The sequence below is a fragment of the Rhinoderma darwinii genome, chromosome 3, assembly GCF_050947455.1.
Source record: "Rhinoderma darwinii isolate aRhiDar2 chromosome 3, aRhiDar2.hap1, whole genome shotgun sequence".
Classification (NCBI taxonomy): Eukaryota; Metazoa; Chordata; class Amphibia; order Anura; family Rhinodermatidae; genus Rhinoderma; species Rhinoderma darwinii.
In genome coordinates this window covers 12,318,637-12,340,608 of record NC_134689.1, presented here as the reverse complement: position 1 = coordinate 12,340,608, position 21,972 = coordinate 12,318,637, and the positions used below count along the sequence as shown (strand labels likewise).

Below are 21,972 nucleotides of genomic sequence, written 5' to 3'. Positions count from 1 at the left end.
CGCAAGGAAAAACCGTACCCTCCAAGAGTTTCAATGATATTAACAACATGACGGCACATCATCTAGAATGTCTTCTAGTCTGCTCCTTGTACGTCTGGTTTACTGTGAAGGCATTGACGGACTAGTTGCATGGTTACAAAACACATACACGACTTAGTCCTCTGGCACCGAGCCGGCCAACCACGTGTGTTCTACAATAATTCATCATAGGCAGGAATAGAATTTCTGCAAAGGAAACGGTCGGTGTCCAGGTGCTAAGACACCACCGAAAGGAAAGGCTACATAGGAAGGCAGTGGCTCTTCCTCAGCTCCACCTAGATGTCACCACATGTACAGAGGAAGGACCTCGCTGAGAACAAGGATATACACCGAGCAGCATGCCAACAGATAACGGACGCCGTAACCTGTCGCCCTCAGTTCTGAAAGTGTTACATTAGCACGGGGCCAAGCGTTAAAGAGATTGTAGCGACTGTTTTCTTGGGGTAAACACATTAAAGCGTTATTCTTGCTGATCTAAAAAAGGCGTTTACTAATTCATAATTGTGGTTAACTCCAGAGTTATTCCAGTTCGAAGACTAATATCTGGTCTGAATAAACGCTTCTTGATGGTGGCGCTGTTGCATTGGTGTCAATGTAAAGATTGGTGTTGAAAAAGGGTATTGCAGCTTATAAAAAATTCCCCTCTAAAAAAAACTTAGTGGGGAATTTACTAAGACTGGTGTTTCATACGCCAGTCTTAGTATGTAGCCTGTACGAGTAACATGCGGCTAATTTATTAAGAAATGCACATCCTTTGATAAATTTGTCGCATCTTCTGTGGTCCAAGTGCCTTTTCCGGCGTAAATTGTAGTAGATGGGGGAATCTATTAAAAGGTTTACGCCAGTTTTCTGGTATGAAAGAGGGGGCTTCCAACCGAACAAATGATTTATCATAACTTAAGACAGAAACTGGCGTAAGTTATGGCGCAAATCTACACCTGTTCACATCAGGCATAGATTTGAATTTCTGTTGCATGGACAGCCAAAGATGCCCAAAATGTATTAAGAGGTGTGCGCCTATTAATACATTTGTTGCATTTCCCACAGAGGTACAGAAGTTTAAGACTGGCGTTTTAAATGCCCGTCTTAATATACATCCGCTAATGTGTCGGGCACCTGTTGGCCCCGCCTTTTAAAAGTGTCGGGGCAGTGCAAATTTTAACTTTTGATTTTTGCACAAATTGCAACTTTTGATACATTTTTTACTTTACGGAACTCCTATAAAAATCAATGGAGAGAGTTGCACAGGTGCGGTCACCTCCCAATTCATTGAACGCCTGGATCCGTCCAGGCAGGGCAGGGGTCGGGTGCGAGTCCCACATTTCAATGGCAGAGACCGGACAGTAAATGCAGGGAGCACAATTTTTACAGCTCATACATGTGATAGACAAGTTTTTATTTTGACTTGAATAGGTACTTGATCACAAAATACTAACTTGCTGCCTTCAAACCGGCTGATGAGATCTGAGATCTTGCTCGACTTCTCTCCTGTCAGAGGTGCACCTTCATCCATCCTGGGACGGCCCCGAGGAAAGGTCCTCCAGTTAGGGTTTTGGTTCTTGTATATTGATGGAGAGGCTGGCAAATCTGTAGGCTTTGGTGGTACTGTCACAAACCGAAATAAAACTCAGTATTAGCCACCTAGATTGAGTCTATAGGGAACAAAAATGTGAATGAAAAAATTCGGGCTGCCTACAACTACCCCTAGGGGGAGCTCACTACATACAGCTCCCATTGAACAGAATTCTAGATGTATATTTCCATATAGAAAGACCTAGGGGTGGTTCAGGCAGTCAAAATGTTATGATATAACTCTAATGGGAAGCAGGGATTTGGATCTCCATATAGAAAATACGGCGCTCTGACCCTTATAAAGATATGTGGTACAGTTTCTGGGTGGCAGGCGGTACACCCTTCCTAATGCTCTGGGCACTTGGGCAGTGCCCAACAGCCTTACATTCAGGTAGGTTAGCAAGAAGTAGGGTAGAGATGAAAAGGAGTATGACTGCGGGTTTGTTTGTAGTCTGTAACCATGGAAACACATAGGTCTGCAGAGGGACTGTATACACAAAACGGTAGATGTTTAACCCGTTAGTGACCGGCCCATAGTGTTTCTACGTCGGTCACGAACGGGCCTTATTCCGATGCCATAGACTTTTTACGTCGCGGCATCGGAATAAGTAAACGGAGCAGGGAGCTGTCAAATCTCCCTGCTCTCTGCTGCTAGAGGCAGCTGAGGGCTGGGAGCGTCCCTGCTCTGCCGGGTGAGATCGATATTAGTATCGATCTCACTCGTTTAACCCCTCAGATGCATCTGAGTGGTTTTGGAGAGAGGGAGGGATATGATCGCCGAGTGTCTGTGTCTCCCATGGCAGCTGGGGGCCTAATAACAGCCCCCAGGTCTGCCTGGAGCAACTGCCTGCTAGGATATGCCAGAGGCATGACCTAGCAGATGCCTGTCCGTTTTAAATGGACAGGCAGTAATACACTGCAATACAAAAGTATTGCAGTGTATTATAATAGCGATCGGAGGATCGCATAGTGAAGTCCCCTAGTGGGACTAGTAAAAAAGTTTAAAAAAAAGTTAAATAAAGTTAATTAAAAAAAAATGTGAAATAAAAATGAAAAACCCAGCTTTTCCCCTTACAAAATGCTTTACTATCAAAAAACCAAAATAAAGTAAAGTTACACATATTTGGTATCGCCGCGTCCGTAACAACCCCGACTATAAAGCTATTACATTACTTAACCCGCACGGTGAACGCCGTAAAAAATTAACTAAAAAACGACTGAAAAATTGCTGTTTTCTGTGAATCCTGACTTTAAAAAAATGTGATTAAAAAGTGATCAAAAAGTCGCATCTACTCCAAAATGGTACCAATAAAAACTACAAGTCTTCCCGCAAAATAAAAGCCCTCATACAACCGCATCGGCGAAAAAATAAAAACGTTACGGCTCTTCAAATACGGAGACACAAAAACAAATAATTTTGAAAAAAAAGCGTTTTTACTGTGTAAAAGTAGTAAAACATACAAAAACTATACTAATTTGGTATAGTTGCAATCGTAACAACCCGCTGAATAAAGTTATTGTGTTATTTATATCACACGGTAAACGGCGTAGATTTAGGACGCAAAAAAGAGTGGCGAAATTTCAGATTTTTTTCTATCCCCCCCAAAAAAAAGTTTATAAAAGTTAATCAATAAATAATATGTCCCCCAAAATGGTGCCATTAAAAAATACAACTTGTCCCGCAAAAAACAAGGCCTTACACAGCTATGTCGACGCAAAAATAAAAAAAAGTTATAGCTCTTGGAATGCGACGATGGAAAAACGTAAAAAATAGCCTGGTCATTAAGGTCTAAAATAGGCTGGTCATTAAGGGGTTAATCAAGTTTATCGGCAGATTTGCTTTATTTTTTTATTTTAGATGCATTGGATCAATGAAAATAAGTAAAACAAAATCACAAAACTTGCACACAGACGGTCATAGACTTGGCAGATTTGCCATTCAGGGGCCTGGGACAGCTGAGCGACACAGACAACCTATATAAGGGCTGTAATGGTGGCAATATTAATTGTTATTGTAATTATTACTACTACACAACGAGGCAGATCATTCATGTATTGGTCAGGGAAAACTGGGTGACAACCCTTATGGCAGCTGTAAAGGAGGACATTAGTTTTCACCCAGCTTTCCTAGGAACAGATATAAACAAACAGCGAGAAGGCCATTTGTTTTACGTTTATTTGAGGGAGGATTGCTCTTTAACAAACACTCGATGAGGAGGACTTTATATATTCTATTCTACAAAAGAACCTGATAAAAATCCAGACGGCGTCTCATGCTATGGTCAGGGATTGGTTTCCTTTCTTGAGAAGTTCTTGACAAATTTATTTTACACCTCAGACGGTTTTGCCTTCACCAAACTTTAACATAAAAGCCAATAAAAAGGGCCCGCTGCACTAGAACTTCTATAGACGTAGGTAAAAGGCCATTCAGAGGAAATGGCACCCCTCCCAGGACCAAGTATGAATAATGATATACAAATACTTCTGTGTGGTGAGATAGTAAATGTCAGTGATCTGTAACCGTATGTTAGAGCGATTAAATCCAGCCAAATACTAGAAACACTCAAGTCATTCTGTAATTTACACATATACCAAGAGATGCACACGTTAGGTTTATTAGGGCCCCAATTATAAAGTGAAGAAATAATGTCACCATACAGTGCACACAGACAATGTTGCCATACTATACACAACTAGTGCCACTGTACAGTACACATAAATAACACTACGATACCATGCACATAACTAATGCCACCATAGTGTACATAAATAGCGCTACCATACTATACACAACTAGTGCCACCGTACAGTACACATAAATAACACTACCATACCATGCACATAACTAATGCCACCATAGTGTACATAAATAGCGCTACCATACTATACACAACTAGTGCCACCGTACAGTACACATAAATAACACTACCATACCATGCACATAACTAATGCCACCATAGTGTACATAAATAGCGCTACCATACTATACACAACTAGTGCCACCGTACAGTACACATAAATAACACTACCATACCATGCACATAACTAATGCCACCATAGTGTACATAAATAGCGCTACCATACTATACACAACTAGTGCCACCGTACAGTACACATAAATAACACTACCATACCATGCACATAACTAATGCCACCATAGTGTACATAAATAGCGCTACCATACTATACACAACTAGTGCCACCGTACAGTACACATAAATAACACTACCATACCATGCACATAACTAATGCCACCATAGTGTACATAAATAGCGCTACCATACTATACACAACTAGTGCCACCGTACAGTACACATAAATAACGCTGCCATACACATAACTAATGCAACCATAGTGTGCATAAATAATGCTGCCATACCATGCACATAACTAATGAAACTATACAGTAGACATAAATACCACTGCCATACTTTACACATTACTAATGAAACCATACAGTGCACATAAATACCACTTCCATACTATACACAACTAATGCAACCATACAGAGTACATAAATACCACTGCCATACTATACACATAACTAATGCAACCTTACAGTACACATAAATACCACTGCCATACTATACACATAACTAATGCAACTATACAGTACACATAAATAATGCTACCATACTATACACATAACTAATGCAACCATACAGTGCACATATATAAAGCTGCCTTACTATACACATTCATAATGCCAACATACCGTGCACATAAACACTGCCATACTATACACACAACTAATGCAACCATACAGTACACAAAAATAATGCTGCCGTACTATACACATTACTAATGCAACTATATATTGTACATAAATGACGCTGCCATACTATATACATAACTAATGCAACTATACAATACATATGAATGACACTGCCATACTATACACACAACTAATGCAAGTATACAGTGCACATAAATACCACTGCCATACTATATACATAACTAATGCAACTATACAGTGCACATAAATACCACTGCCATACTACGCACATAACTAATGCAACCATACACTACACATAAATAACGCTGCCATACAACACATAACTAATGCTATATAGTAGCCAATTAACATGCTGATACAATGACAGCCAGGGTACCCCCATTAACAGCACCATATCGGACACGAGCTGCTACAATGTAGAAACTGTACTGTAACCCTTAGAGAACCTTTCACCTGCCCTTACATGAGCAGCTCAGTGCAGCATGTAATAGGCAGGGCTGTACAAACCCTGGGGCACTTTACATTTTTTTCTACCCTCCTCCGATATTTAGATATCGGTGCCATTATATTTCACGCCCGATATTTAAATAACTGTCAAAGGGGCGTGTAATGGCAAGGGGGCATGTTACTATGGCTCTGACACTGTCCAGCTACGGACAGTGTTACAGCAAGAGTTGGAGAGAGGAGAGCATGTGCGCGCGCACGCTCTCACTCTTCAGCTGTCGGCAGACAAGCACAAGACTGATCTCTCGTGAGAGATCACACAGTCTGGTACTTGTCTGCCGAACTGGCAAGGGGAGATCAGTCATGTCCTTGTCTGCCGACAGCTGAAAAGTGAGAGCGTGCGCACACACACGCTCTCCTCTCTAGCTCTTGCTGTAACACTGTCCGTAGATGATTGGACAGTGTATCAGCGATGTTACACGCCCCCTTGCCAGTACGCACCCCATTGACAGTTGAGGGGATTATTTAAATATCGGGCGCCAAATATAACGGCACCAATATCTAAATAACGGAGGAGAGTAGAAATATATATATAAAGTGCCCCAGGGTTTGTGCAGCGCTGCCCATTACATGCTGCACTCAGGGAGCACAAAGTCTTTACAATAATACACCCAAATACATGGTGTGTGAAATTGTAAAATGATAATTACAATTATTACCCTTTACCTAGAAAGATTACAGCTACACACCCAAACACCGGGAAACGAGGACTGAAAACGCACATGGCTGCCGGGGACAGGCATCCTGTGTCTACATTTATTGCTGGATGTGGCTATTGCTCTATGTGGATTCCAATCTATCCATCTACGGCTGACATCTCGTAGGTCAAAACTGTCCCTTCCTCCACCCTGCTGAGTCAGAACCGTCCTGCTAAGGTGGAGCCCCCGACTGGTAATTTGCGTGTGTCAAATATGTGAAAGGCTTCATGTGCGGTGTAAGGTCAAAGGATCATCGCGATGAATGACAAAGAGCTTTCTGGTCTGCATATTATATATATATATACACAAGATAATGTTACTATGACACCTAAATCAATCACTGAACCAACCAGTTAAGGTGGCCAAACAGCCGACCGCTCGTTTGGCCGACAGCTATTTCTCCCGACTACCCCATACACATGCAGGCTTGGCTCAGCGTTCATGTGTTCTCAATGGTGAGAGGGGAATAAGCCGGGGCCAGACATTTGGGAGAGACTCATCTCCTGTAAGGACAAAGGATCGGGAATGTTGAAATACAACATGCCCGATCCTTCTTTCCACTGCCATGGGAGAGAGTTGGGGCATGCCATACATATGCTGAAATCAGGGACTTCGGCTAGCAATCGTCACCTTTCGTTCTAGGGTACAAGGACACGCAGTGGTAATAGTGGGGATAGAAAACTCATATGACATTTTATTTACAGTTCGACAAAGGGAAAATACTCGGCAATCGAGAGAAAAGAAGCGCTAAGATTTGACGAGAGCAAAATTGGGCATTTCGGACATCACAAAACAGCCCCCGCTGTACAGCACGGTGGTGGCAGCATCATACGGTATTGTTGCTTCTATACAGCAGGGTATGGAAAACGTGAAGGGTTAAAATACAAGGGAATGCTAGAGAAAAACCTGCTGCAGTCTACAAGAGAACTTGGAAAAAGCTGCACAGAGATGTAGTCTTTACGGGGGCTGCAATCTTAGCATACAGGGAAGTGTAAAATGGAGACACCAGGACTTTCTGTCCCGGGTCATTAGGAGTGTGGTGGTGTCAAGCAGAACCCGAATTGGACCCAATTTATTTCTATTTGGGGACCCCCATTCTATTTGTACACCACTGCGTGGAAGAACATGTTTATTGTTGATAGGTTGGGGTCTTATTGTACTTGAAAAGATTTGGGTGCCCTACAGATTGCCACAACTCCACCGGAAGCATTTCCCCTTAAGATTCTTATGACCTATAAAAAAGTATGATAGCTGAGGGCCCACACTCCGAAACCCTTGAGGGGTCAGAACATATCGAAATGGATAGAATCGTCATAAGCAGTCAAATGGTCCCGAAAAGTCCTATTCATTTCTAGGGAGACTGGCCACCAGGAACAGGGATTTGGGTCACCTCTATTTTTGTAATGGTCCCAGAGGTCAGACCCCCAGCCATCATACTAATTGACAGGACATAAAAGAAAAAGGTTTGTCGTGCAAATTTTTTTTGCAATTAGGGAGGGTCCAAGCAATGCTATCTCCTTAATAACACACGACAGAAGAGGACTGTATAGCCACCACGGTTTACCTTTGGGCTTTGGACTTCTTCCTACGGTTCTGGGGGTGTAATCATTTCGATTATTGCTTCTCTCCTGCTCGACAAGTTGGTCTGTGCTGGTAGAGATTGTTTTCCAGACGGGAAGGATACGGGGACAGTTTACGCTATTGCCTGCAAAGAAATAAATGAACCGGATCAGCCTACAAAAAATGTAAAGACATAGCTTACAGAGTAAACATGCGGTTCAAAAATAAAAAAAATGTCATAGCAAATACACAGCGAAATTACAAACCCCGGCAGGGCTGCCTGTATCGTATTTCAACAACAGTCCCTAGTCCATGGTGAAGAAATCCAAAAAGCACCGAAACAACCTACACCAAAACGGAACTCAATGGACCCCATTATAAGTCAACGGTGTCCTTGAGGCACCGGTGGTATCAGTCGATAGATGGATACGGCACGGCGGCGTCCTCGATACAGATATGAACAGAGCCTAATTCGAAGACCTTGAGTCACCAGCGTCTATTAAGTCTTTTTTTATATATATTTTTGAGGAATGCTGGGTATCAACTAATATGGCTGCTAATCGTGTACATAGAACAGAGGGGGCCCCATCGCAAAGATAAAAATGGGACCTAATTATACTCAGGACAGTAGGGCCGGTTGTTGGTTTTCCCCCCCATGCCCAATCCATGACCCTGCACAGGTTCTCACCACTCAGGGGCAAAGGGGATAGGACCAACAGGGCTGAGCGCCCTCTCTTCGAGGGCCCCGTAATATCTCCCGGCTTTCCCAGAATCGGATATCACGAAGAGGACGGCTTATATTTACTGGTGAAATGCTCTTTATGAGGAACGTGTTATTATTTAGGTCTGTTGTTCTCTATGTGCCTCATGTAATTAGCAGAGACACCACCGACATGACTCATCCCAGATAATGAGCGCTAATGTTCACCAAGGGTAAATTTTTGTTTGTTTTTGTTTTTTTCAGGAAAGCTTCTCCCACATTTATTAATTTGTTTTCTACTAAATTGATTTTAAATTGCCGTTTCTGTCCGCAAGTTCAAAACAAGTCGACTGTCTCTCTGAATGTCTGATAGAAACCACCAAGATGTCAATCGCGACTGCCTGAAAGCGACGGCACACCGGGAAAACAATCATTATGCCACAAAGAAAAGGGTTTGTTTTGAGTCGAGTGACCGGTATAACGCATTTGCATCGGGGCCGTAGCTATGGGGCGGTGTTCACACATTGCAGCCGTGATGACGCGACTTGCATGTTGGCGCAGTTTTTAGAATGAGTGCAGCTAAAACATAGTTGCCAGCTTTTCGAAGTGCTGTTCAGGGAGATTAACCGCTGCGTTTTGGACCATAAGCCACGTGCCTTTACATGGACATACCTCACCCTCAAATCATAAGCAGCACTCCCCAGATTCAGACGCCTTAGATTCAGACCCACCAGACTCAGACTTAACACCCTTTTACACGGGCCAATTATCGGGCAAACACTCGTTCATTGGCTGATTGTATAATTTATGCAGCCGAAAATACACAGGAGATGTGCAGCAGACAACGATAGTAAATAGGGAGACGCGCTGCCGACATAAAAGAAATGTATGGGGACGAGCGACCGTTGTAACTAGCGCTCGTCCCCATATATAGCTCCGTGTGAAAGGAGCAAACGAGCACCGATCGTCGAGCTGTCTCAATGATCGGCACTCGTTTAAACGGCCCACGTCGGACCGTGTTAGAGGACCCAACAGTGGGTTTGGTGCAACTTTCAAATTATTTTTTATTAAAAATTATTTTTACTTTTTGAGATACAGCTGCTTTGTATCCTGTATACAGAGCAGCTGAAAGCTGTATCCGTCTGGTCCGCGGGACTGACGGGTTCAGTGACAGCGGGTCCTGCATGTCTCGAACACGTAGGATTGAGCGGTTACCGATCATATCTAAGTTCATAGCTTAGATGTGATAGATTACAGGTGGATCCCGCGTGACCCGCTGACACTGAACCCGTCAGTCACGCGGACCAGACGGATACAGCTTTCAGCTGCTCTGTATACAGGATACAAAGCAGCTGTATCTCAAAAAGTAAAAATAATTTTTAATAAAAACTAATTTGAAAGTTGTACACATTTTTATTTAAAAAAAAAAACACTTTAGAAGGTGTACATGGCCTTTAATTTAAAAACCACACTAACTTGCATGTCGGCACGCTTAGGTCGCTCTTTGGCGAAAATAGCCTCGGTGGGGAAAATTTGGTAGTCGCACCTGGGATGAAAAACACTCGGTACTATAAGTCAATGGGTTCTGTCAGGACGCATTTGAACACAGTCATGACACTAGTGTGAACAGGGCCTAACCGTGCCATACAATATCCACATCAGCCATGGTGAGAAGCAGGATTCTGGAGACAACTATAGGGTGAAAGCCTTGAGGAAATTAACCCATTTGCCTATCTTATAATCCAGCTCTGCTGTGACTATTGGTTCAGAAAACCCCTTTAAAGGCTCAATGACATTTCTGCTGGGAAGGAGTCACCATTTCCCCCCAATATCTGCCATTGGGATACCCCCATAAACGTGTATGGGCAGCTTTAGTACTTTAAGGAACATACCAGGCCTAGAGCAGGGGTTAAGGGGGCGGGGCATGACACAGGGATTCTCTCATGTTGTTTGAATACTTGTGTAATGCTCCACCCCCTCAGGATCTACACTAGACAGTGTATTAGTTTTACCAGGAGATTTCCTTTAATTTTTTTTCTCTAATGTCATCTGTAGGTGGCCATCATATATTTTTCCCAGGGCGCATTGCTTTATAGAGTCCTTTCTGCTGGATATAATGAAAAGAGACTCATACGCCATGTCTGGATCACCACCGTGCATGTGTAGTTTAGTGGAAGTGTATAGTCTATACATGCAGGGGCTTTTTCTGAGTGGAATATATTTGGTTATATATAGTGTCGTCTCATGAATGAATTATTAGGCTCTTCTCATATGGTAATGTCATAGACATGCATTACGTGAGCTTAGAAGGGAAACCTCATTTACACACGAGACCATCTTAGATGGCAATTTGCCATTTTTCCTATTACCAGGAGATTAGAACGATATATAATATGCTGCATTTCACTGTATGTAGATAATGGTGGTCTACCGGAGATTGTATGGTCAACCCCTAAATCCAAATCACCTTCCTAAATTATTCATAAACTTATGTACAGATTGAAATAGAGAAACAAGTGCAATTGGTCATCATAATAACTAATATACACAAGACCGCTCCAAATCCCCTGCATAGGAGTCAAATCATAAAATTCTAGATACCTGTATCCACCACTAGGGGGAGCTTATTGAATGTCTACTTATACAAGTCCCATTGAGTTCAGTAATAAATAAATATGCAGTAAGCTCCCCTAGTGGTGGCTGCGGGTAGCTAGAATTTTATCATTTAACTCTATGTAGGGGATTTGAAGATCTGCATCAGAAAAATAGAGCCTAAGCCGTTATAAAGATATATTAAGAAATTATTCCGCACAGAATTTTGTACCTAATTAGATGGAAAAAAAAAATTGTATTCAAGAGTGGACAATCCCTTTAAGTTGTCCTCTTCTGTCAGGTTGTAAATTATGTTTAGCTGGATGAGAACCAACATTGGTTTTCAATGGGGCAAAACTGCCTGTTTGAGTAGGGGGATGTGTCACTTTATAGCCAGGCAGATTTACAACACAGAAGACTGAGGAAACTGGGTGACAACTCCTGAGAAAATAATGGTGGATATTGGTTGTCACTTCGCTTGTCACAAATGGTTGAATATTATTTTTAAAAAACAGAGCAAAAAAGAGGAAAACGATTGATCTATATTTACTTCAGATATTATTGCGGTTTATTAAAGGCATACTATTTTTAATAGCAGGCGGTACTGGATTGAAATTGGTTGTCAGTATAGCAAGATATTTTGATGGTGTTATAAAAACAAAACAAAAAAACACAAAAATCTATATTTTTTTTTCTCATGCACCACTGTTTTAAACAAAACCCACAAAATACCAACATGCTGCAAAGATCAGAATAAGCCATGTGACAATGAAACAGCGCCCCTAGTGGATTAGTAAGCAGAAGAATTCCGAAAAATTAAAGGGTTTTCCCACTATAGGAAGTGATGGCATATTGCTGGAGACTGCCAGGGCCCCCACTGGTCCACAGAATGAGGGGCCTGCAGTTCTAGTTATGAACTGTGCCCCTTCATTGATTTTCCCTGCACTGCAACGCTCCTTGCCACCCGGAACTACAAATGCCTATTCACTTGAAAGGACATTTTTTTGTTATCTGGGAGTCCCGCTGTGCAAGAGAACGACTATGGGACAGCTGCCCCTGTGTTTTAAAGGGTAACTAAACGTTCGACAAATTTCTGACATGTCATAGTGAGGCTGGGTTCACACGAGCACATTAACGTCCGTAATGGACGGACGTATTTCGGCCGGAAATCCCGGACCGAACTCAGTGCAGGGAGCCGGGCTCCTAGCATCGTAGTTATGTACGACGCTAGGAGTCCCTGCCTCTCCGTGGAACTCCTGTCCCGTACTGAAAACATGATTACAGTACGGGACAGTTGTCCTGCAGAGAGGCAGGGACTCCTAGCATCGTACATAACTATGATGCTAGGAGCCCGGCTCCCTGCACTGAGTTCGGTCCGTGACTTCCGGCCGAAATACGTCCGTCCATTACGGACGTTAATGTGTTCGTGTGAACCCAGCCTAACATGTCTGAAGTTTTGATTGGTGAGGGTCCGAGCACTGAGACCCTGACCGATCGCTAAAACGAAGCGGCAGAAGCACTCGTGTGAGCACTCAGCCGCTTTGTTTCTGTTCGGCTTTTTCCGGAAATCAATGTATCGGAGTTCGGGCTCAATAGAAAGTCTATGAGCCCGTACTCCGATACATCGGCTTTCCGGAAAAAGCAGAACAGAAACAAAGCGGCTGAGCACTCACACGAGTGCTTCTACCGCTTCGTTTTAGCGATTGTTGGGGGTCTCAGTGCTCGGACCCCCACCAATCAAAACTTCTGACAAGTCAGAAGTTTGTCGAACGTTTAGTTACCCTTTAAGGATCAGTGTGGATCCCATTGGTTGGACGCCCACATTCATAATGTTATAGAATATCCTAGCGAATAGGAATACCCCTTTAAAGGGGTTGTCTCTTTTAGAAAACCCTTTTACAATTGAAGCTTACGGAAGCAGGTCTGGCCTCGGAAACCCCCAGCGAAAGGATGTTGTTTTTGCCAAAAATATGGCTGACTATACATTTCCCTGTAGCGGCCAAAACGTGGTATTACATGCCAGTCATTCCAATGAATACAATACATAGACGGCTCAGGTTTGCCAGAGCGAGGGTCACCGTTTGTTAGCGGCCCACCGCTATGGCTAATAGAGGGGCATCACAAACAGGGTACCCCACGCTATGATGTTCCTATGGCCTTCTGGTCATGAGACAAAGTCTGTAATGTTCCCGTACGGTGGCAGCTCTTTGACTAAGTGAATGATTTAATTTGAGGAAATGGTAACTGAGGTTTTATTGAAATGCATATGATTTTTTTTTTTTTTGTAAAAGTATATTCACTAGAAATGGAAATACTTATCTAAAAGAGGAACGAGATACACGGGGGTGACTGTTCCCGTAAGATAAATGACTACAATATGATGACACGGGTGATTACAATTGTAGTGTCTTTTTATAGTTCTTTATAACACGACTGACAGACATCACTTCTGTATCACCTCATCAAAGAGCGACGGGTGAATTTAAATTGTACCTCCAACTTTGGACATCCTACCTTATTAGTTCCAAAACTGTGATAATTAATTTCATAATATATCTTCATAGTGGTCGAAACTGTTTTTTCTGATCCCATTTTTCCAAATCCCCTGCTTTCCTCCACGAGAGCTTCATGATAAAATTATATCTGTCTTCAGTCGCCACTAGGGGGAGCTTAGGAGCTAACTGTATACAAATTTTTCATTAGTAAGTGCCACCTAGTGGTGGCTGAAGGCAGCAATGGCATAGATAACATAGCAGTAGATTAAGCAGCTGCTTTGGGTTCCTTGGAGGGATCGGCCCCATCCCGTTTAGTGGGGAGAAGTTGGGCTGAACTGCCTTTCCGGAGCAACTGCAATGTTAGTTGGGGAATTTGCCTAAAGGTCATGGTCATAGACCAGTGGTCTCCAGGCTACGGCTGTCAGTGTATGCTGGGATTTGTAGTCTTTCCAACAGCTGGAGAGCATTTGGTTGGAGACCACTGCCATAGTCCAATAACTAAATGGATTTTTTTTTTGTACCAAATCGGTTTTACATTTACAGGTACTTTTTTCTTAAAGGGAACACGCTGTACACAACTACGTGTACACCCATAATAATAACAATAATAGACGCCGATGACCACATAGAACAAACATAAACCGTGTAATCAGATCTTATATGGGTTCATCATGTATAGATATCCAACATTTTTTAGATCCCCTGCCACACCCATATTTAGCTTGGACCACAACCAAAAATACGACTGTGACTGGGCGCATCTGACTTATCCTCTGTGAGCTTAGCACATCGGCAGCGTAAACCTTTCTCCTGTCCGGATAGTTTGCTCCAATGTATCAGTAAAGGTAAAAACATAACATGCCCCATTGACAAGGGGAATGGTAACACCCAGTTGTCAATTTATTCTTACATTTCCAGGAAGAGTAACAGAGGGACGGCACAGTGCAGAGTTCTAAGAAAACTTGCTCCAGAATTGTTATTTCACGGGGAATACAAGTATTTACTCAAATAGACGTCAGGAGAGGTGATGATTTTTTTGCTATTCTCATTTATTATTGTAGCATTTGACGGCGAAAAAATGTACATTTCTAATGTAGATTAAAAAGTAGAAACCCTCACACCACTCCTGACTATACACGGATGTACGTTTTTTGCACTTCTATTTTTGCATATTTGTCACACTTGAATGTTTCAGATCATTAAACTACTTTTGATATTAGACAAAGATATCCCCAAGTAAACACAACACGCTGGTTTTCAATGATTATTCCATTTATCGAAGGAAAAATTCTATTCATCCCTTTCCTGGCCCTATAAGGAAAAGCAATTGCCCCCTTAGCTACTAATTCAACCAGTTAACCAAATTCATTGACAATTGGGTTAAATTTCAATATCCACACCAAGGCACGATTACAGATCCGTAATTGCGGAAAAAATACTGACACATGACTTTTTTTTTTTTTATCGGCCACGGACACCTTCCCGTATATTTATAGGTGTGTGTCCGGGCCGTAGAAATGAGCCGCAAGAAATAGGACATGTCCTATTTTTCGCATTAACGAAGTTCTCCTATACTACTGAAATTACTACAATACTATATTACTGTGTGGCCAGTCCGAAAATGCGGATGATACTCTGCGGCCCGTCCGTGCAGTATTTACTGACGGTAAATACTGCACTGTCGTGTGCATGATGACTAAGACTCGGAGACTCCAGTGAACAAGAGAGGGAGCCATTATCCACAAATGGAGAAAACCTTGAATTGTGGTGAACCTTTCCACGAGTGGCCAACCTACCAAAACTCTACTTACGACTCATCCAGGAGGTCACAAAAGAACATCTAAAAAACATCATGTCTCACTTGCCCCCGTCAAGGTGAACGTAATAATTCCACAATGAGAAAGATGCTTGGCAAAAACTGGGAGAGTTGCAAGGCGCAAACCACTGCTGACCAAGAGAACACAATGGCTCGTCTCATATTTGCCAAAAAACATCTAGATGACCCCCTAGATTTTTGGGATAATATTCAGTGGACTGACGAGTCAAAGGTGGAACATTTTGGAAGACACGAGTCTTGTTACATCTGGCGTAAAGCGATCACCACCATAAGATCATGATACCAACAGTCAAACATGGTGGTATGGGTAGAGTGATGGTCTGGGGCTGCTTTGCTTCGGCAGGACCTGGCCAAATTGCCATAAAATTGATGGAACCATAAATTCTCCCCTCTATTAAAAAATCCAGGAGGAGAACGTCCGCCCGTCAGTTCCTGACCTAAAGCTAACACAAGTAAGTCCACCTCTGAATGGCCCAAAAGAAAAAAAAAATTAAGGTCAAAGTCCTGACTTGAATCCCATCGAGATGCTGTGCTAAGACCTTAAAGGGGCATTATGGGCCCGAAAACCCTCCAATGTAGCCGAATTAAAACAATTCTGCATTGAAGAGTGGGACTTGTCGCAAGTTATGGCAAATGTTTGATTGCAGTTGTTACTGCCAAGTGTGGCACAACCAGTTATTAGGTTTAGGGGGGCAATTATTTTTTGACATGGGTTATATAGGTTTTATATAAATCTTTTTCCTCAATAAATGGAATTATTTAAAAGCTGCATTTTGGGTTTACTCGTGTTGTCTTTATCTTATATAAACTTGGTTGATCTAAAACATTCAAGTATGGCAAATATGCAAAAATAGAGGAAATCGGGTGGGGGCAAATACTTTTTCACACCTCTGTATGTGTCTATATATTTTTTTTCTTTACACAAACCACCTATTTTTGGCTGAATAACACTTTCTTGGTCTTCCGCTCCTCTCGTCAGTGGTGGCTATTTATATCCCTGTAATAAACTTTAACTCCTTATGTGTCGTTTATCATATATTAAGCTGGAGGTCGGTTAAACACGAATCAGGTTAAAGGGGCGCTCCACTTAAATAGAGCCTTTAATATAATCTATAGTTCGTATTATGTATGTAGTTAAAGAGAGACAGACTGAGGACGTGCTGCCTGACAACCCAATATAAAAAAAAGACAAAGACAGTAGTTGCTAGGCAGTGTATCCCTAGCAACCAGTCTGTCTCAGAGGACGGCTGCTAGACTGAAAGCTGTATTGACACCATGCCGATAGTAGGGAAGAAGGTTGTCATTCGGACATCCGTCTGCATTTGAGGGCATTACGGTTGTGTGCATTGGGCCTAAGTAAGTAGATTATACCGATATATAAGCTACAGTTCTAAATTCTGAGAAAAGAGGTAGTATCAAAACATATCAAGAACTGGTCACCTCACTTCCGTATAACATTCCGCTATCTCTTCCGTATTTCTTTATGTTCCCTTTTCCTATTTCTTCCTTTTTTCTCCTGAATTTGGCCATGTCCCGCAGTATATGAATTTAAAGGGGCTCTGCCAAATCAAATAGCCCATGTAATGTTATCCTTGTTGGCATCTGGGTCAAGCCACAGACATTGGGCCCACCAGTGGAAATGACTATCATGGGCCGCCAATCCGCTCTACAGAATAAGTGCATTTGAACTTTATATTGTAAACTCTGTTTTCATTGCAGACAAAGTCAGATCATATATAGGATTCGTTTCTGAAAGAACCCAAAAAGTGACATATCGGAACGGCAAGTGATCTGCAAGAGCGATTGTTTATCCTGATCCTCATGGGTTCTGTTTAGATTGGGTCTTGTTATTGTGTCAGAACCTGAACCCATTGGAAGAGCCTCCCTTTTTCCATAGACCAGTCTGACCCAGGGTTATGCTAGTCCTTGGTACCTTGTCAACCAGTTAGTGGTGTGGACGCAGCCCCTATTGTGATTCTCAAGGCCCGACACACTTGATGCCGCCCTGAATGGAATTCCATCCAAACTCAGTCCAAAGCCATTGTGCTGCATCACTCAGATGAGAAAGAAACAAATGGCCAACAGATGACCCAATATCCTATATGTCACAGGGTGGACACCTCCAGACTCCAAGTCCATAATCTATTTTCTATGTGCGGTTCAGATTTTTTGGACACAAGTAAAGCTGGTCGACAACCCACATGGGGGCTTTAATGGCAGCCGTTTAGTTTCCAAGCTACATATTTTTAAGAACTAGGCAGAAGAAGACGACTCAGGGAAATACTGTATATAGCATTAAACAAGTTGGGGGGGGGGGCTGAGATTTATTTCAGGATCAACCAATTCATTTGGAGGTTAAGGTATATAAAAAACATTCTTCAGACTCAGCCTTTTAGCACAGCAAAGAAGCAGCTAAGCACAACATATTCTTGGCACCAAAAAAAAGCTGAACTTGCATCAACCGTTTCACATACAAACCATCTTTTTTTTTAAAAAAAAATAATTATAATTTCCAGCAGTTTACTCAACTATATTTATCCAGGACTAAATAAGGCCTTAAAACATTCCGTACCCATTCTTATTCTTAGCGTGGGAAATAAATATTTCCTAGCCGTAAGCAAATATTTCAGATTCAATTCTTAAGAGTAATTTGTATTCAGTGACAAAGGTGTTTGGTACAGTTTTAAACACAAATTCTTTCTTCCAGAATCTCTCAGCCCTATGTAAAAATTCTAGATTTCCAATTTTGTTGTACTAGCCATTCACTCAACTCTGTGACCGAACTCTGAATGAAGCAGCTCTATCTGACTCTCTCAGAGCAGGAATTCCCAGCACAATCTAAATCACCAGTCCTCAGTTTACATGCAGTGAATCAGCTTCTTTTAAACAGCCTAATTTAGTCTTTCTATATGTATGAAGGGATATTTCTATGTAACGGAGTCCTTTCAGCGATTTAGAGGTGCAGAGGGAGCTCACTTTTTGGCTCGATTTGCTTGCATAGACTCCTGACCCATGAGCCTTCTTAGCTTGCCTAAATAGATATACCCATCTGAAAGTGTATGGTCTGTGGCCGCGGACCGCCGTCGCTCCCCATTGTGCGGCCGCAGACTCCTGGCCTCCTGCCAGCGTCTCCCTCCTCGGAGACGCCATCTCGTCCTGGACCATGTGTTAGGGTGTGCGCGCGCTCGTCCCCGGTCTTAAAGAGCCAGCACGCGTGCTTACTAAAAGTTTCCCAACCTATCCCCAGATCACCCTGGACTATAAAAGGTGCTCCACTCTTCCACTCCTTGCCCGAGCGTTGTTGTGGTCTACCCATGTTCATATTGCAAACGGTCCTTTAGTTGTATCCTGCTTCCAGTGTTCCCATATCCTGCTGCCTGTATCCTGTTGCTGCGTGGTCTCCTATTCCTAACCCTTTAGTTGGAGTCGTTTATATCATCAGCCACACCTGGTGTCATATACCACTTCTGGTATCATCCACCACGTCAATTTCCATCCGTGCCAAAGCCTCTGCTACGGTGGACTCTTATAGGTACTCGTGCTAAGGACTATTGCATAGACTTTATAGACTGTTATTTGGCCAGCTGCCACTCCGCTACGGGGGAGCGGCCTACTGGGTCCACATACCCCTAGATCGTGACAGAAAGGAATGGACATTTGAGCCCTCTCATTGTTTCTGATGGCCTAATAGGGCCCAGACTAGAAAATTTATGCCACTCGTGCCGTGGGGTTGTTCAGGGGGTGCACATGTACCCCCCCCCCCACCCCTTATATGTCTTTGTTAAGGCAGCTTATAGAGACTGGTGACCAATTGGATTTAAGAGAAAGTCTTGTAAATGTTTGGCCAGACGCGGCTTCTAAAGCCATTCCACCTCCTGTTTAAGAAGGGGGTGTCTTCGTAAGAATTCGACCAGGGGCAACATTTGCATGGAGCTGGGTTTTTTTTTTTTGCTTGCATTGGTTTCCTCCAGGTTCTCTGGTTTCCTTCCACATCCCAAAAACATACCCATAGATTAACTGGCTTCCTATGGAATGTGGGGGTATTAACGCCACTCACACTTTTTCTGTAATTGGCGTCACTGGAAAATCAGAAATAATTGAAGAATTAAAGAAATGGCAAATTTTTTCGATTTTAGGGTGAAATGTTCTCAGGACAGATAATTGAGACACTTGTATTGTTTACATATTTTTATTAAACTATGACACGATTCCCTTCTTGCGTTTTGACCATTATCAAGGGGTTCATGTCCGTGCAGATATCTGGAAGAAAGATGAGGAATTTGTGCCAGAGACTCCACCTCTATCAAGCATTAGGCGCTGCATGTAACAGCTGGAAGCAAATCTGGAATATCTCATGGTGGAATATACATCATAATCAAATATTTGCCTACTTTCCCAGATTTTGCTAAAGCGGTTCATCACTGATCGCTCCTTCTGGTGGACAACACTTTACCGGTGCTGATCTCTGCTTACAGGAAGGAGTACTGGGACAGGAAGTGACATGTGAGTGGCCTCTTGTTGACTGTGCGGATGTCACTTCCTGTCAGACAGCCGGCAGGACCAAGGAAGAGGTAATTACATTTACATGGGACCGTATGGCGGATATCATGGAGGCACTCTGGCCATCATTACGGAGGTGTGTTCAGCATACTTCACATCATTTGAATCCAAACTCATGGGACATTTCATAACCCCCTCCCCTCCGTTCTACCTGGAAATACCTCCAAAATGATACCAAAACAACTTATTTAACGCAAATTAACATAAACCCTGCCTCTTTTGTGTCCATAGGTCCCACATAATTGTTGGCAAGTATGGTTCAAATAATTTAGCGATGAGGGACATGGGTCAGTCTGTCATTATAAGGGCAGTGTATCCATCATTATGGAGGTGTGTTCAGATAACTTCGGGGTTGGGGAGACATGGAAGAGTCTGATTGTCACTATGGGGGTACGCTGTCCATCTTTATGGAGGTGTGTTAATGTAGCTTGGAGAGGAGGATATAGAACAGTCTGTGTCATTATGGGGGCACCCTGTCCATTATAGATGCATGTTTAGATAAATTGGGGGTGCACACCTGGGACAGTCTGTCATTATGGGGGACAGTCAATCATTATGATTTCACATTTTTAGCGAAAAAGGGAATACAGTCCAGGCTTAGGGTGAGGAATAAATAATCACTTTAAACTTTGGCCATTTTGCAAATAAATGCAAAATATTCCCATATAGATTGAAGAATTCTGTAAACACTTTTTGGCTTCAAAGTGAGTATTTTTAGTTCATAAAAACATATTTTCCAGTCCAGCTGTGCAGGAAGCGCTGAGCTCCCGTAGTAAAGCGACAGATACCAGTCAAAGAGCCGACTGTGGAGCGGAGATTATTACTGAACTGACGGAACACACACATTCCCATACAAAAATCAGCGCATTAATTCCATCCTCGTAAAATGTACTCAGGCACTTCAGAGGAGATTTCAGGATCTGTTCTGACTTTATATCTTCACTGAAGTTGTCTCCTGCTTTACTTTTAGAAGTTTTATTCCCCTTAGACCCTGTAGGATTTCAGTAATTGGTTGAAGGTTTTATTGACTGTTAGCTGGTGAGGGGTGCAGAGATGGCAATCGCAACCTGACCCCTCTGACTTGGGGGCTCCCTATAATATAACAGAACAAGTGGGCATTGTAGACGGGCATTGACCTACCATACGAAGGAACTATTGCAAGATTAAAATGGGGCTCCCTTCTGGTGCTGGTTGACACCACCACCTAAAAACAGGAGGACCTTAGTGCTGGTTTGCCCCATCTACTTTCTATGATCTTTGCGTTGATCCCCCCACACCCGTGTTTGCTAACATCGTAGGGTCTGTGGGAAGGGGGATCCCTTGACAGGTTCTCACGACCCTTTAAAATAAGGGATGGGGCCAACCTGGGATGGGCTCCCACCTCTTCAGGGATCCCATAGCAGTCGTACGGTCTGCCTCTATGGTACGAAGCCTTGGACCACTTTTGGAGTCCGCTTTCATGGACATCAATATCCTATACTTAGGATAATCCAGCTATATAATATGTTGAGGGGGAGTCAGAACATGTACAAAGGTACGGTTAATGTTAGGAAAGTTATTATATCCTACTGATCAGTGAGGGTCCTGGGGGTCAGACCCCACTGATCACAGACTGATGGCCTATCCTATGAATTGAGCTAAAGAGCGAAGTAATCTAAGGCAGACTGGTTGCTAGGGAT

General features: G+C 42.7%; 1 protein-coding gene and 1 long non-coding RNA gene across 6 annotated transcripts in view; one reads left to right on the top strand and one right to left on the bottom strand.

Moving 5' to 3' along the window:
* Window positions 1-21,972, top strand: part of LOC142748727 (uncharacterized) — a 145,287-nt gene that overhangs the window by 11,365 nt on the left and 111,950 nt on the right. For 2 of the 4 annotated variants that reach the window (XR_012882295.1, XR_012882293.1), the window contains exon 1: window positions 20,290-20,369. The exons of 1 other annotated variant lie outside the window; for it this stretch is intronic. This is a non-coding gene — a long non-coding RNA (uncharacterized LOC142748727). Of the gene's footprint in view, window positions 1-20,234; window positions 20,370-21,972 lie in introns of those variants that run through there. One more of the 4 variants, XR_012882297.1, reaches the window with a different exon arrangement.
* The window catches only part of FGD4 (FYVE, RhoGEF and PH domain containing 4), a 100,736-nt gene that overhangs the window by 26,078 nt on the left and 52,686 nt on the right, over window positions 1-21,972 (bottom strand). For both annotated transcript variants that reach the window (XM_075855926.1, XM_075855927.1), the window contains exons 2-3: window positions 8,114-8,254; window positions 1,476-1,644 (exon numbers count right to left, since the gene is read on the bottom strand). In XM_075855926.1, the coding sequence (XP_075712041.1) occupies window positions 1,476-1,644; window positions 8,114-8,254 (310 nt within the window). The remainder of the gene's footprint in view (window positions 1-1,475; window positions 1,645-8,113; window positions 8,255-21,972) is intronic.